The 14,195-nt window shown below is 35.0% G+C and overlaps 1 protein-coding gene and 1 long non-coding RNA gene across 2 annotated transcripts; both read right to left on the reverse strand.

Annotated features, from left to right (window-relative positions):
• Positions 1–2,972: 2,972 nt before the first annotated feature.
• LOC139858753 (uncharacterized) lies at positions 2,973–5,858 on the reverse strand. Its single transcript, XM_071847590.1, has 10 exons — positions 5,783–5,858; positions 5,591–5,681; positions 5,433–5,494; positions 5,116–5,201; positions 4,771–4,850; positions 4,514–4,662; positions 4,043–4,333; positions 3,643–3,742; positions 3,382–3,438; positions 2,973–3,230 (listed from the first exon to the last, which is right to left on the reverse strand). Exons 1-10 carry the CDS (start codon positions 5,797–5,799, stop codon positions 3,180–3,182), a joined length of 984 nt encoding a protein of 327 aa, XP_071703691.1. The 5' UTR covers positions 5,800–5,858; the 3' UTR covers positions 2,973–3,179.
• A 785-nt stretch (positions 5,859–6,643) lies between these two features.
• On the reverse strand, positions 6,644–7,890 carry LOC139856991 (uncharacterized). Its single transcript, XR_011762285.1, has 3 exons — positions 7,632–7,890; positions 6,917–7,059; positions 6,644–6,773 (listed from the first exon to the last, which is right to left on the reverse strand). It is a non-coding gene; the product is annotated as an uncharacterized lncRNA (long non-coding RNA).
• Between the last annotated feature and the right edge of the window lie 6,305 nt (positions 7,891–14,195).

The following is a 14,195-nucleotide window of genomic DNA, read 5'->3' on the forward strand; positions in this document are numbered from 1 at the left end:
TGTTTGCAGCATTCATTGTGGAGAAAGTTTTCTCCATCATGTCTGCATCACTTATTTCATGTCCACAGAATTTAAGTTGTGAACATGTATTATACAGAGCTGAACTATATTCATTTACTTTCTTAAAGTCTTGGAACCTTAATGTTCTCCATTGTTCCATAGCAGCTGGAAGTAAAATTTCTCTTTGATTATCGAATCTGCTTTTGAGACCTTCCCATAAAACATGGGGATCTTCTACAGTCACATAATTATTTTGTAAGCATTCATCAATATGTTGATGAATAAAGCAACATGCCGTTGCTTGTTCTTTTTCAGAACAAGTGTTGTTTTCATTTATGGCTTCAAGAATGCCCATTGATTTAAGATACATTTTTACTTTTATAACCCATGGCATGTAGTTGTTTCCAGTTGATTCTAAAGGAGTAAATTTAAGCTTTTCCAGATTCGACATTTTCTATTAAAACAAACAACATGATAAATTATAGTCACTTTATATTCATAAGTATATAAACATTAAACATAAATTTAATATAACATAAATGATAAGTAGGTGACAGTGTCGACCATATGTAAGTAATCATTAATAAATGTTATATAACATAAATATAAATATTAGTAAACATAAATGATAATTAGGCGACAGTGTCGGCCATATAAATGTTAGATAATAGAAATATAAATGTTAGTAACATAAATGAAAATTAGGCGACAGTGTCGGCCATATAAATGTTAGATAATTGAAATATAAATGTTAGTAACATAAATGATAATTAGACGACAGTGTCGACCATATATTATTCAGGTGGTATAACCGACCATATATCATTTAGGTGGCAGAGCCAACCATAATTAGTATTAAGATTATCGTGCTGATAGCGTGTTATAATTCAGTAGGCTTATAACTACCTTTAGTGGTTTGATTCTTGATGTTATAATTCAGTAGGCTTATAACTACCTTTAGTGATTTGATTCTTGATTAAGAATACTAATAATGAAGTGTAAGAACAAAGATGATAATGGAGAGAAAGAAAGAAACACTTTGTAAGTGTGAGAAATGGTGCAAGTTTAATGCTTGCATTCATGGCTATTTATAGCAAAAATATCACAAGTTTAGGTAATACAATAATATTACTTTTGTGTATCAATAATTGACTATCCATTTATATATATATATTTATATATTATAACAGTTTGTATATTTTGCTTATAATGGCCTGGTACTATATAAGGACACCAAATGGGATTAAGGATAACCCATTTATAAACTGGTAAATGGGAAATAACCCATTTACAAATACAAAGACTTAGTATAACGTGAACTGGGGGAAGATATGACAAAGTGAGATATATGAGATATGTAATAAATTTGGGATGAAAGTCGTCGAGTGCTTCTGGCCGAATTGAGTTTGATAAAATTAATTCAATATCAATAGGAAACTCACGCTTTTACACGTGTACTTAGCTTCAATTTTTTCACGCTTTTAAATGTGCACTCACTTATGTACAAGAGAAGACGTGGTATTATTCATTTAAAAGCGTGTATAATTTTACCACGTTTATAGGCATGACCAAAGGTAATAGAATTTGAACGGTTCTAATTGTGTAATTATTTTTACTCACTTGTATATGTGAAAATTTATTTCTAAATGTTCAAAAGCGTGACAATAAATTGTTACAATTATAGGAGTGAGCAAAGTTAGAAAATGTCACACGCTCGCCATATGTGTGAAGAAATTTGCGTGAAGAATCGGCTAATTTGTTGTAGTGAACTATAAAGGATACAAACTGTGGTCTGGTGTATGCAAATTGTTAATTATGTGTTCGTAATTGGAACAAAATGTCAAACGGTTCAACCATTGGGCCAACAAAACGTTATGCTTACTAAATTCATTATATGGTTTTGATTTGTATAAAAACTTGAAATGAATCTCACTATGAATTAGTGAGTATGATTAATCGTAGTAAGATCATGACTTTTGATCCAATGATTACAAGTTACAACTTTTGTCAACATACCGTTTTGTACCAATTTTGATCCAACATGTGATTTTTTTTTTTTTTTTTTTGTAAACTGAAAGGTATCATGGGTTATAACCACAACCTTTTTGTCATAGTATGATATTCTCATCATTTTCTGTAAGGTACATTATATCATCCACATTTTGAATATTATTAGTTTTTGTTGTTGTGAAGGTGTAACGTCATTCGGTTTTTCCGTATTCTCTTCAATTTCATTAACGGCTTGCCACGAAAACTCAGCGGACTTCACATGAAAAATATCTTCTCCTACCTCTTTCAGAACTCTGGATTTACAGTTTTATCAGCAAATCCGAAGTTTCAAACTCCGGTTAGGGTTCGGTTGGCAGTTTAGAGCAAAATCTGGAGTTTCAAACTTCGGATACATCAAAGCTGAAGTTTCAAACTCCGGTTTTTCTATTTTTGTAATTTCTTTTTTTAGATTTATGTTTTTGTAATTTCAACACCAAATTCTCCTATTTCAAAAATAAAAATCCAAAAAACAACATAATTTCATGTTTTCACCTTGCAATCACATATTCATGTGTTTTGTGTCATGTATGCATGTCACATTTTATCATTTTGATTCTTCATATGTTTGAGTAATATAATATAATAATATGGCTAAGTATTTATTCTTTTTTGAAATTGTGATGTGGTCAAACGGTTGGTGACATACCTCCTTTAGGGGAGGTCAGGAGTTCGACCCTCATTGGCTACATATTAAAAAACACAATTTCACAAGACAGCTCTTGTTTGTGCCATTGTTTTCGATCGATCAGTAGGCGTACAACATTGATATTGTGCAAGATACTCATCACGAAAGAAAAAAGAACGAAAAACTAGTCATATATGAATTTAACACATGGAAACCGAAAAGTTAAAACATCAAATCTGATATTTAATGCATAGTGGTAATATGGATCTGCTCGTGTAGTAACACCTGAACCCAATAATATAATGAATTCACATTTGTTGGTCTAAGTCTAAATAGGAGTATCTAAAGTGGGCGGTGAAACTATCTTCTTCTAAAACCAAAATAAATACCTGATATGCCTATACTATTAACAAAATGATAAGGATGTTGGTTTAGAGGTCATAGGCAAAACAAAATACAGTTAACTCGGTTATATCGACGTGAGTTGAATAAAAATGACAATCAGTCATGTTTGTAAGCTATCGTAAGCAGCAGGTATAGCATCGGCCGGTGGATCCTGAAAAAAATAAAAATAATAAGTACCATTATTAGAATACATAATAATAATTAATGCAACAACCGTTACAAGTATCCAAAACCGTTACATATTCATTATGTATGTTTTGACTTGTATATCATTTAACATTTAATCTAATATATGAGATTACCTTGAACAAATCATCTAACTTCGATTGAGCAAACACAAATTGTTCCTTGAGTGGTAACTGACAAAGAAATAATTAACATTAAACATACAGTTTTGCCCAAGGCATTCAAAAACTTAAAAAACTATCCTTTTTATGTACACACACACACACACAATTCTGTAACCAAAAAAGTTGTTGCCCAAATTTCCAAAGGTCGAGTTTGCCCCGGCCTCCAGTAGCCGAGACATTTATTGAAAAAAACAATGAAACAAATATGGTTACCTTTTTGAAGGACTCCTCGTCATCGTCACAAAAGACAGGCGCTAAGGTAAGAAGAATTTTAGAACCAAGCTCTTGTAGCTCGTTTTTTTCTGAAGTTAGCCTGTTTAAAGACATAGTTAACAAGTCAGATACTTCATGTAATTACTGGATTGAGGTTACTATCTTGTTCGGATTTGCATAAATGAATGATTTATGCACTAATTGGTGTAAGTTTTAGTTTAATATTAGTTGATTTGAATCGCATCGGTCTACATATGGTTATTAGGCCGGTTCCAAAACCGGTGTTAATATGATGCATGTTTATCAAGTAGACATGTTACATCATCTAGACGTGTTTAAAAAAAGAAAAGAAAAAAAACACGTCTAATTTGGCCTTTTCAACACGCTTAGTTAACTTTACCATTTAATCTCATCTTTCAGTTGTGTAATCTCTGGGGAATCATCTTCGTTAACACCCTGTATCCAATAGTGGTACATCTGGCCACCTGGAATCGATTCTAGCCTGAAGCGGAACTCTCCGCCTGGTGCGATCATGTTATCTATAAATCTTGATAGCAAGGTGTTTCTAAGGCCAGTATTGCCTATATACGGTTTTGCTTCTTGATCAAGTTCAGTCCTCAGAATTGGGTTGCAAGGTCGTGCGTTGTATTTCTTCATTATGTTGAGAATATGGGAAGCTCCATTCATGATCCTGCATGCATGCAGTAAATTCAATTCTTAATGATTTTACACATTATTATTTTTTATATATATACATATATATATATATATATATATATATATATATATATATATATATATATATATATATATATATAAAATTAAAATATAATTAAAAAAAAAAAAAGGCAATTTAAGTTGTGTATTTTACTGAGCCTTTGTGAACCCATTCTTCATGTTGTCTTTAACAACCTTCACTTGATTACACTTCTTTCTTTTTCTCGAATTTTTCCTCCATTCCTCTTCTTTATCCTCATCTTCAGGTGCAGGTGCAGTCTCAGTTCCAACATCATGAACCAGCTATAAACAAAATCGAAGGGTACAATTACCAAATATTTATTTAGACCAAATGTATTGTATTATATAAAAATTAAAAGAATAAAATTTAAAAAAAAAAGGTACAATTACCTTTTTTGAACATTCAATAGCTTGATCAGTCTCATCCATCATTTGATGACCATTGTCCATTAGTTGCTGATTTGTCATAGCTGAAAAATACTCTCAAATTTTACTCTCCTTTTGAAGTTAATTATTATTATTATTATATTAAATTAAATTATTAATAATATAGTATATAGTATATGTAGCCTTGTAAAAAATAGTAATATGCATTTTGAGTTAGAAAATATAAAATCTAAGTCCACAAAGTTATTGTGTGTGTGTGTGTGTGTGTGTGTGTGTGTATATATATATATATATATATATATATATATATATATATATATATATATATATATATATATATTCTCTTACAGGACGAGACTAGCCAGCCATTATCTTCCTCAAATCCTTCAGCGGGCCCACCAGAAAGATCAACTCGAATAATGTTGCTAGGATATCTAAATGGTCACCAAACAAAAATTCATAAATTCTAAGATAATTAATTAAAACTAAGGAAAAGATAATATGTGTTAACGTGAGACTAGAAAATGGAAATTAGATAATGAGGAAATTAGATAATGAAACAAGGAACAAGATAAACTTATAAACTTAGATCAAACCTATCACTAGTGTCTAACACTTGCAACTAAACGAAACAGAAATGGCAAAATTGAATATTAATGACTTACTGTTTTTTCTGTAGAGCAAGGTAGTCATTAAAGTTCCCAACGTAGTAATTAAACTCCTCGACCTGAATAAAAAGGGCATATTTATTTTTCATCAGATGAAAGACATGTGATAAAAAACAATGTGTATACTACAAAAAAGAATTGAGATGAGACATCACCATTGATTGTTCTCTCTCGTTTAGTATCTTGCTGGTATCAGGATCTGTATGTTCTAATTCTTTGACCTCTCTATCGAACTCTGCGATAAGCCTGCGAATTTAAAACGCCATATTTGGAATATATTAATTAATCAGGGAATCAAATACAAATCGTCAAGTTAAAATATTAAACTGTAAACAGTCAAAATTTACCTTTTACATTGGTCCATCTTTCGACGTAGCTCTTCAAACAGCTGTCTATCTTGGATTTTTTCAAACTTTTGAAATCCATTTCTGCCGCAAAAAGAAAAATTTTAAACAAATAAATAACAGTTCCATGTTATAACAGACAACAATTTCACACAGTGAAAATTGCATAATATATTAGTATATAGGAGTCCATCTTTTTCAGTATCTGCATGACATACATACAAATTACCAAAACACTAATCCAATAGTTGATAAATATCGCATTCACATATTATAAGCATTAAATTACTACATTATTTGTTTCACTGAATAGCAATTAAGTTATTCAGCAAGCTATCTTAACTACAACTAATAAACATTTATATAAACAGCACTATATTTTTTGATTTTCCCTAACCTCTATATACTAATATAATTAAGCCCTGCATTCTTCAACTTATAGCTTATGCAACTACATTTCATACATAAAACCTACAAGAAATAAAAACCGAAATTATATATATATATATATATATATATATATATATATAGACAGATCAATCAATCAGTATTATAGCCAATATAGTAAGCAATTATACAACACTCACCGAAGTGCTAGAAAGATATCCGAAATTTGTCCTTCGATATCGCCAACCTCCTCGGTAACTGCCGAATTCGAATACGCCATTCCTTCTTCTACTACAACTACTTCTTCTTCTTCCTCTTCTACCTCTTCATCTTCTTCTTCATCATCTTCTTCCTCTTCTTCTTGTACCTCTTGTACCTCTTCTTCCTCTCCCTCTTCTTCATCATCTTCTTCCTCTTCTACTGCTGCTGCTTCTTCTTCTTCTTCTTCTTCTTCTTCTTCTTCTTCTTCTAATGCTGCTGCTGCTTCTTCTTCAAATGAAATTCTGCATAGTACTCTCTTTGCCAGCAGATTACCCATCAAATATAACTTCCGACCTCCATTGGTCATATACTCAATTCCAACAGTATCAACCGTCTTCTCAGTAACCTGAGAAAACATCATCAAATCAAAGGATTTGGCTCTATTATTATATTTACATACATACATACATACAAAACAAAGAAAGTCAAAAACGAACCTAGCTTATTTCACTATCAGATCAATACTAAAATACAAATTATTGTGATTACCTTGGCAACTTTTAAAGACTTTAGCTGTTGAGGAGTCCTTTCTGGCAAATTTTTCGTATTCAATTTGTAAAAAGAGCCTACTTTAATATTTTCAAGAGGGACTGCCTCATATGTTTCCTTTCCCATTTCCACTTGAAGTCAACCTGGGAAATTTATAAACACAATATCAATCAATCCATCCATCCATAATATAAATAAATATAAAATATAAAATATATATACACTAACTATTGTTGGAACCACAAGTCATAAACTAGCTCCCAAATATAGATTGATTTAAGGAAATAAACAAGAACATAAAATGACACCCTAATCGAATCAAATATAACTACTACAGTATAATCAACACAAACTTCAATACTTCAAATTAAATCACATAAATCCTAAACAATAAAAAAAATATTTTTTTTTTAGGGTTTGTAATTATTAAAAGAAAAAAATGAAAAATAAAGTAAAAAAATATCATTTTTTTTTTTTTGTTAAAAATCATATTTTTTCAACTACCCAAGAGCAAAAACACCTTTTTTTTTTTTTTTTTTTTTTTTTAACATTAACACAAAACACATGCCAAAAATGATTTACAGTATATAATCAATCAATCGCATACAGTATTAGTATTTAGTATTATTTACATACGAGTAATAAATTACTAAATCACTTACCTCCAACAAAAATTTGAAATGAAAAAAATAGGTAAAATTTGCAAATACTACACCTGGGTTGGGTTTGAGAGACTTTTGTTTCCTGGGATTGAGACTTTCCCTTCCTGGGTTGGCTTGAGAGACTTTTGAGTAGCAGCAAGTGAAATATGTGCTGCCATCCATCTCAATACGACAAGATTAACCTCTGTTTGTGCAAAGACAAATCAGATCTGCAAAAGGAAAATGTTCTCCGATCCTATTGGCTATAACACTGTTGCAATCCGATTTCTTTTTACCCGGACATTCTCTCCTTTTGGGATCCGACGAAGCTAACTTAAGTTTAAGGTACTAGTATTACCTTATAATAAAATAAAACATTGTTATATACATCCCCATCCGTGTTAACTTAATCTTTTGATTACTATTAAATCTAATTTATTTATTTATTAAGTAATGATTTCATAGAATTTATTTTTATATTTTATAATATATATGATATTACTTTTAATTTAACTTCTTTTTTTTTTTACTTTTATAATAATTACATAATCTTTTTAAATTTTTAAACGACGACCCTAAGACTATATGTATCGGTAAAAGCTCACGGTCTATGTAGCACAAGCAACGCTCCTTAATATGGGGTAACGGTGCGTGAGTGCAAGGCGTGGGGAGGTAGTCCGTTGGAATCCAACACCAAAACAAACGCGCGTGAGTTCAAGTTGAAAATGCGAATCGAAAACGCGGATCGAAAACGTGTACCGACAAAGTGAAAATAATAATAAAAAAAGTGAAACAATAATGCGAATCGAAAACGCGAAATGAAATCGAAGATTCGCGTATAAAAATGCGAATCGGAAACACAAAATGAAAACGCGAACCAGAAAAGTGAACCGAAAACGTGAAACGAAAACATGAAATGAGTAGCTAGCAGATTTGAATCAGATAATGAAGTTAAAATGGATAATAACTGGGATGTAAACCATATTGGAAAAAAAAAATACTAGTAATACTCTTGGAGATGGAGATAGTATACTCAAGATAGATATGAAAATAGAACTCGAGACGGAGATGAAAATCGATGTGATGATGGACGGGGAGCTCATAGTGATAGTCAACTGTCTTCTTGAGGGTGTTGATACGGCTATTGGTGACGATTTGACGATGTAACATTCAGAAAGTGAAAATGATCTAACTCGAGAGCTAGGTAAAAACACCTTCAAGGACAAAGAAGAACCAGTTTGGTGTATTGTAATGTTTCTTGTTTTGTTACTATTAGCTCAATAGCCCGTGCGTTGCACGGTTGAATTAAAAATGTAATCAAAAAGTTTCACAATCTTAAAAAAAAAAGTATGCTTTATTGATGTTTTCCGAAATACAGTAATTCAAATACAAGTACATTTCAAATTCGTCAATGTTTTCATGACCTGCACATAAGAAAATGAAAGTACATATTATGAAAATAGTATTTGTATATGTTATAAACTGAATTGTATAATTATTAAACTGGAATAATAATCTATAAGCATGTTAATTCGAACATGTTTCTATATTTGTTGTAGTACGTCCTTATAGACTACATTTTTAGTAGTCTTTGAAATCTCATTCTCTTTGTTTAGAATGAGGACCTTTAGTCCTTTTTTCGATGTAACTCTTGATAGTGTGACATAAAGTTGACCGTGACTAAAGACTGGTTTAGGAAGGAATAAACCAACATGCGCGAGAGACTGGGAATTGATATTTCCACAAATATTATCCCCTATACAAACAATATTATTTACACGAAAAAGGAATTATTATTTCCACAAATATTACCCCATATACAATATAATCATATATTTAATCCACTAAATACTAAATGTAAGCTTTTAATTTTGACTACGATATTTCATAAGAAATTTTATGAAACATGTAGAATTCAACCTCTGCATAATCTAACATAAGAGTGAAAGTCGCCACTCACTATAATTCTAAGGACACAAAGTACAAATCGAAACTTGCAATTAACACGTATGGTTACATCATCAGATACATCGCTAGTACATCGCTCACAAAAATAATTAGCCTCAAACACTGTAACAACCCAACCCGTATTAAAACCGGCCCATAAATTTTTTCCCTTTTTAATACGCGTTAAATAATACTTTATGTCCCATTACACAAATTCCAAAACATATTTGTTGCCAAAGTAAGTTCAACGAACTTAAAACATACATTAATAATTTAAACTCCTTAATACAATGGTTCATTAATTAAATCGTAAACCGATTATAATCATTATGACCCGACTAGTTACGTTTACACAAAACCGAGCATGGTGATTTGGGACTACGCTACCCAAATCCTAATCGAATACAAAAGCAAGATCTTCTAAAGCAACCTAGCCAAGATCTCTAATCCCCAAGCTCACCCGAGCCGCCAAGCATGCGAACCTATAAAAATATCAACAACGAGAGGGTAAGCTAACGCTTAGTGAGTGAAAATATACTACATACATATATATGCATAAAATGGACACGCCAAATAAATAAACAAATACCGCATACCGAAGCATCCAAGCATAAAGGCAAGCTAATCTAAGCATACCGTACGATCACTAAGCAACAAGCTGACAACATCAACAATGAGTAAGTTCACCAACGACAATGTGAACAAATGCCAATAAGCTACACCCGGAGAGTTAGCTACATCACGACAATACAACATTATACGTATACAATATTTAACATGCTAAACAATCACAAACACAATATGGTTAACCATAACGCTATGGTGCTACCGGCCCGTGGTTCACACCATACATATTTGAGTCATACTCTTTTATAGTGCTACCTGCTCGTGGTTCACACTTCGACGCTACCGGCTCGTGGTTCACGCCTCGTTTTATAGTGCTACCGGCTCGTGGTTCACACTCGATGCTACCGGCTCGTGGTTCACATCTATTTTTATAGTGCTACCGGCTCGTGGTTCACACTCAATGCTACCGGCTCGTGGTTCACATCTTATCGCACGCATGTTATGGCACTACCGGCTCAATGGTTCATACCATAACACCCACAAATAAATACGCCATATACACGTACGTATAAATACTCCACTCACAATATTAACCCTTCGCCATTGGGGTTATATAATCCACATCACACTCCCATGTGATAACGTACACACAAAGTGTGCACCTCGTCAACGGTGGTCAACCAAAACGCATAACCGTGCCAATTGGACCTATACACAAAGTCCATCAATCCACCTATATTTAAAGTGAGCTCTATGACCGAGAACCACTTCACCCGACCCGCACCCATCCTACACATACATATGCACATAGGATATTAACACTCACCTAGTCGTCTTGATGAATGCTTCCAAGTAAATCGTAACGCGCCAAATGGAAAGTACCTATTCCATTATCACAACACAACAACACAATTAGGGTTGACTTACAAACCAACCCAATTGACACCTAGTGCAAATTCGACCCATTTGCACTTTCAAGCACGAAACGCGCCCAAACTAACCAATAATCACCAACACGAGTGAAAATGGTCCTAACACGCCAATTAAACCCGAACACAAGTGTTAAACACGTGTCATACCCATTTTGACACCAAAACCCTAATTTTGACCCATTTCAAAATTAGTTAGCCAAACTCACCCAAAAGAGTTTCAACACTTCCATAATCACTAAACCTAGTGATTAAACTCAAGATCAAACCCTAATCAAGGCTAAAACGTCAACCAACCCAAAACCCGCCAAGTGACAAGATTAACAAGTCACCATGAACCTACTTCATCATCTAAAAGGGTTTCACAACAAACTAGCTCAAAACCCTAACTTGAACATCAAATCTAACAAATGAAATTCGGAGTTTGAGCTTACCAATACCACCACAACATAGCTAGGAGCGAGATGAACAACTTTAGAACCCGAGCTTTTGCAAGAATCCGACTCCTTCTTCTCCAAATCCACCTCTCTCTCTCTAGAACTTCTCCTCTCTCTCTAAATAATGTTGGGAGTGTTTGTGAAGATGAAATATGATCCACAAATGACCAAGGAACCAGCCTTGAAGGCTCCAAACCGGCATCTAAGTGATTTTACCATTTTATCCCTTTTAAAATAATTAAAACAGCTGGCTCAACAGACCATTTGGACGGCGTCCCAAAATTTGGACGGCGTCCCACCTTTTGTTGCTGGACAGCGTCCCCCCTATCGGGACGGCGTCCCACCTTTTGTTGCTGGACGGCGTCCCTCCTATCTGGACGGCGTCCCGACCTACTGCAAAATCAGAAACAAAAACAGGGTGTTACAACTCTCCCCCACTTAGAATCGATCACGTCCTCGTGATCCTCGTCACTTAACCAAACGGACCACACTCCACGGTCCTCAACATAAGTCCCAATCCGACTTTCCTAGTCAACTCTTCCCAAGGAATCACCTTTAACAACTAGAATCGTCTCCCGCAATTTATCAAACCCACTATCCGAGCACTAAAACCATGCTCACTCCCTATCATCGGGAAAACTCAACCAATCTCGGACCGAGATATCAACCCTTCAGCGTACCATTACAGGTACAATGCTAGAAGTAACCAAGTCAACCTAAGTTCAACAACACGAAACGATGGAGACCGAACCAAACGAATCCTTACGGATAACACCAATCACTAAACATCCCTTGTAGTGCGCAATACGACCCATACGCAACTACCGTAACATCATAACAAACGGTTAAAATCGATAGCGCCCAAAACGACTATGGCAATGCTAATCCAAAGGTGTACCAAAATCGACAATTCGTCACACCTGTAACAACATGTGAGCGAAGCACGGCTATCGCATCACTAATCCTACAACATGGTTCTCACGACCCCACCATCGGTGTATAAAACAACCGATAGATCACAACTCAACATGGCCGAAACAACCCGAGCCTGAACACATATGGAGGATGGTCGAAACAACCCGAACCCTAGTGAATACGCACAACCCGAAATTCACCTACCCAATCCATATATCTCACAACGAAATGACCGCACAACCCGAGTCATCGTGAATACGCACAACCCGATATTCACCACCAACGCCACATAGTATAACCGAGGATGGCCGTACAACCCGAGCCTTAGTGAATCCGAACTACCCGACATTCACTACCTCAAACTATGAGTCCAACCAACAGGGACAATCGTACTACCCGAAATATTGTGAATACGAACAACCTGATATTCACGTCCCACAACACAACTCAGGAATGGTACTCGCATTTCCCACAAGTACTCGCATTTCCCGATAATGTTACACCATACCGACATAACACTACTCCCTTGACGAAGTCAGCGGACCCGAAGATCATGCTTCACCAATCAACAACCATGATGAAGTCAGCGGACCCTAAAGGTCATGCTTCACCAATCACGTACTACCATGATGAAGTCAGCGGACCTCGAAGGTCATGCTTCATCAATCAACGCCCTTTTGGCCTCGAACAACGAGTAGCGTAACATCGCGCTCTGCTACGCCATAGTGAATCCTAACGGATACCACTAACCATTCACACACTCGAGCAAGAACCACCTATATCAAACATAGGCACAAAACAATAATTCTCTAGAAGAGAATCCGACACACACCTCCCTTAACCGAAGGATTTCACCTTGCTCACCAAACACGTCCATTATCTCTCAACGAGATTTACCACATTACCACCTTGGTGATAATTCAAATCCAAACCATAAGTACAATTTATCCGAAATTGCACTCTACCACAAACCGACCAAATTTCCGGATCTACCAAAAGCATCATCCGAAATCTCACACTACAACTTCCTCGTGCGGGAGTGTAACTCCCCCACTTGGAACTACGTTCCAATGTCACAACTCGAACAACCGTACAATGCTACCAAAGTTAGACTTTACCAACAATTGGGTTCACACGACCCATCACCATTCCTTGCTCCAACCTTGAGCATACGAAGGATTTTAACCTATCCTTAAACACTTCAAACGAAAAGTGTACCACAAATTACACAACTACACTCTCGCAATCATCCAATTGCTATAGCTTGTCAACTTCACCTAGTCACTCATGTACTTAAGGGTTTCATCTCGGTACCCTAAGTACAATGTAACCACACACAATCGGAGTCGAACAACACGCTAGTGGGTATGAAAGAGGCACCTAATTTCGCGTCACGTAGACTCCTTTACCAACATACATCGAGATTCAAAACACTCGATCTCAAGGGTTCCAACCACCCGACGAACCTCACGGTTCACCAATCTCAACACAAAAGCGTACATGCGCTTATCAACCGAACACCAAAACCCATTTCCATGGTTTGGTAGAAACATTTCCCAAATACTAAGGAATGCTTGGTTACACCAAGTCTTACGCCCTTCGTCCGACAATCAAAACGTCACCATAGGGTACTTCCATTAGGAACGTCACCCATAACAACAATATACACAACACAAGGCATTTAACAACTCAAACTCATCGCCACAAAATAAATAATCAAAGGACGTATCTATTAAAACGAAACGTACCTCAACGTCTCCTTGCGGCATTCGCCGCCGCCAACTCGGGACAATCCGGCTTGCGATGCCCCTCCTTATGACAATAGTAGCACATCCCGTCATCA

Source organism: Rutidosis leptorrhynchoides, chromosome 7 (assembly GCF_046630445.1).
Source record: "Rutidosis leptorrhynchoides isolate AG116_Rl617_1_P2 chromosome 7, CSIRO_AGI_Rlap_v1, whole genome shotgun sequence".
Classification (NCBI taxonomy): Eukaryota; Viridiplantae; Streptophyta; class Magnoliopsida; order Asterales; family Asteraceae; genus Rutidosis; species Rutidosis leptorrhynchoides.

What these genes read in the sequence shown, in the direction of transcription:
- LOC139858753 (XM_071847590.1), bottom strand. An exon ending in ACGAGAGAGAACAATCAATG is followed by an intron (nt 5,495 to 5,590) that starts GTGATGTCTCAT and finishes CTTTTTATTCAG; the next exon opens with GTCGAGGAGTTTAATTACTA. An exon ending in AATGGGTTCACAAAGGCTCA is followed by an intron (nt 4,334 to 4,513) that starts GTAAAATACACA and finishes GCATGCATGCAG; the next exon opens with GATCATGAATGGAGCTTCCC.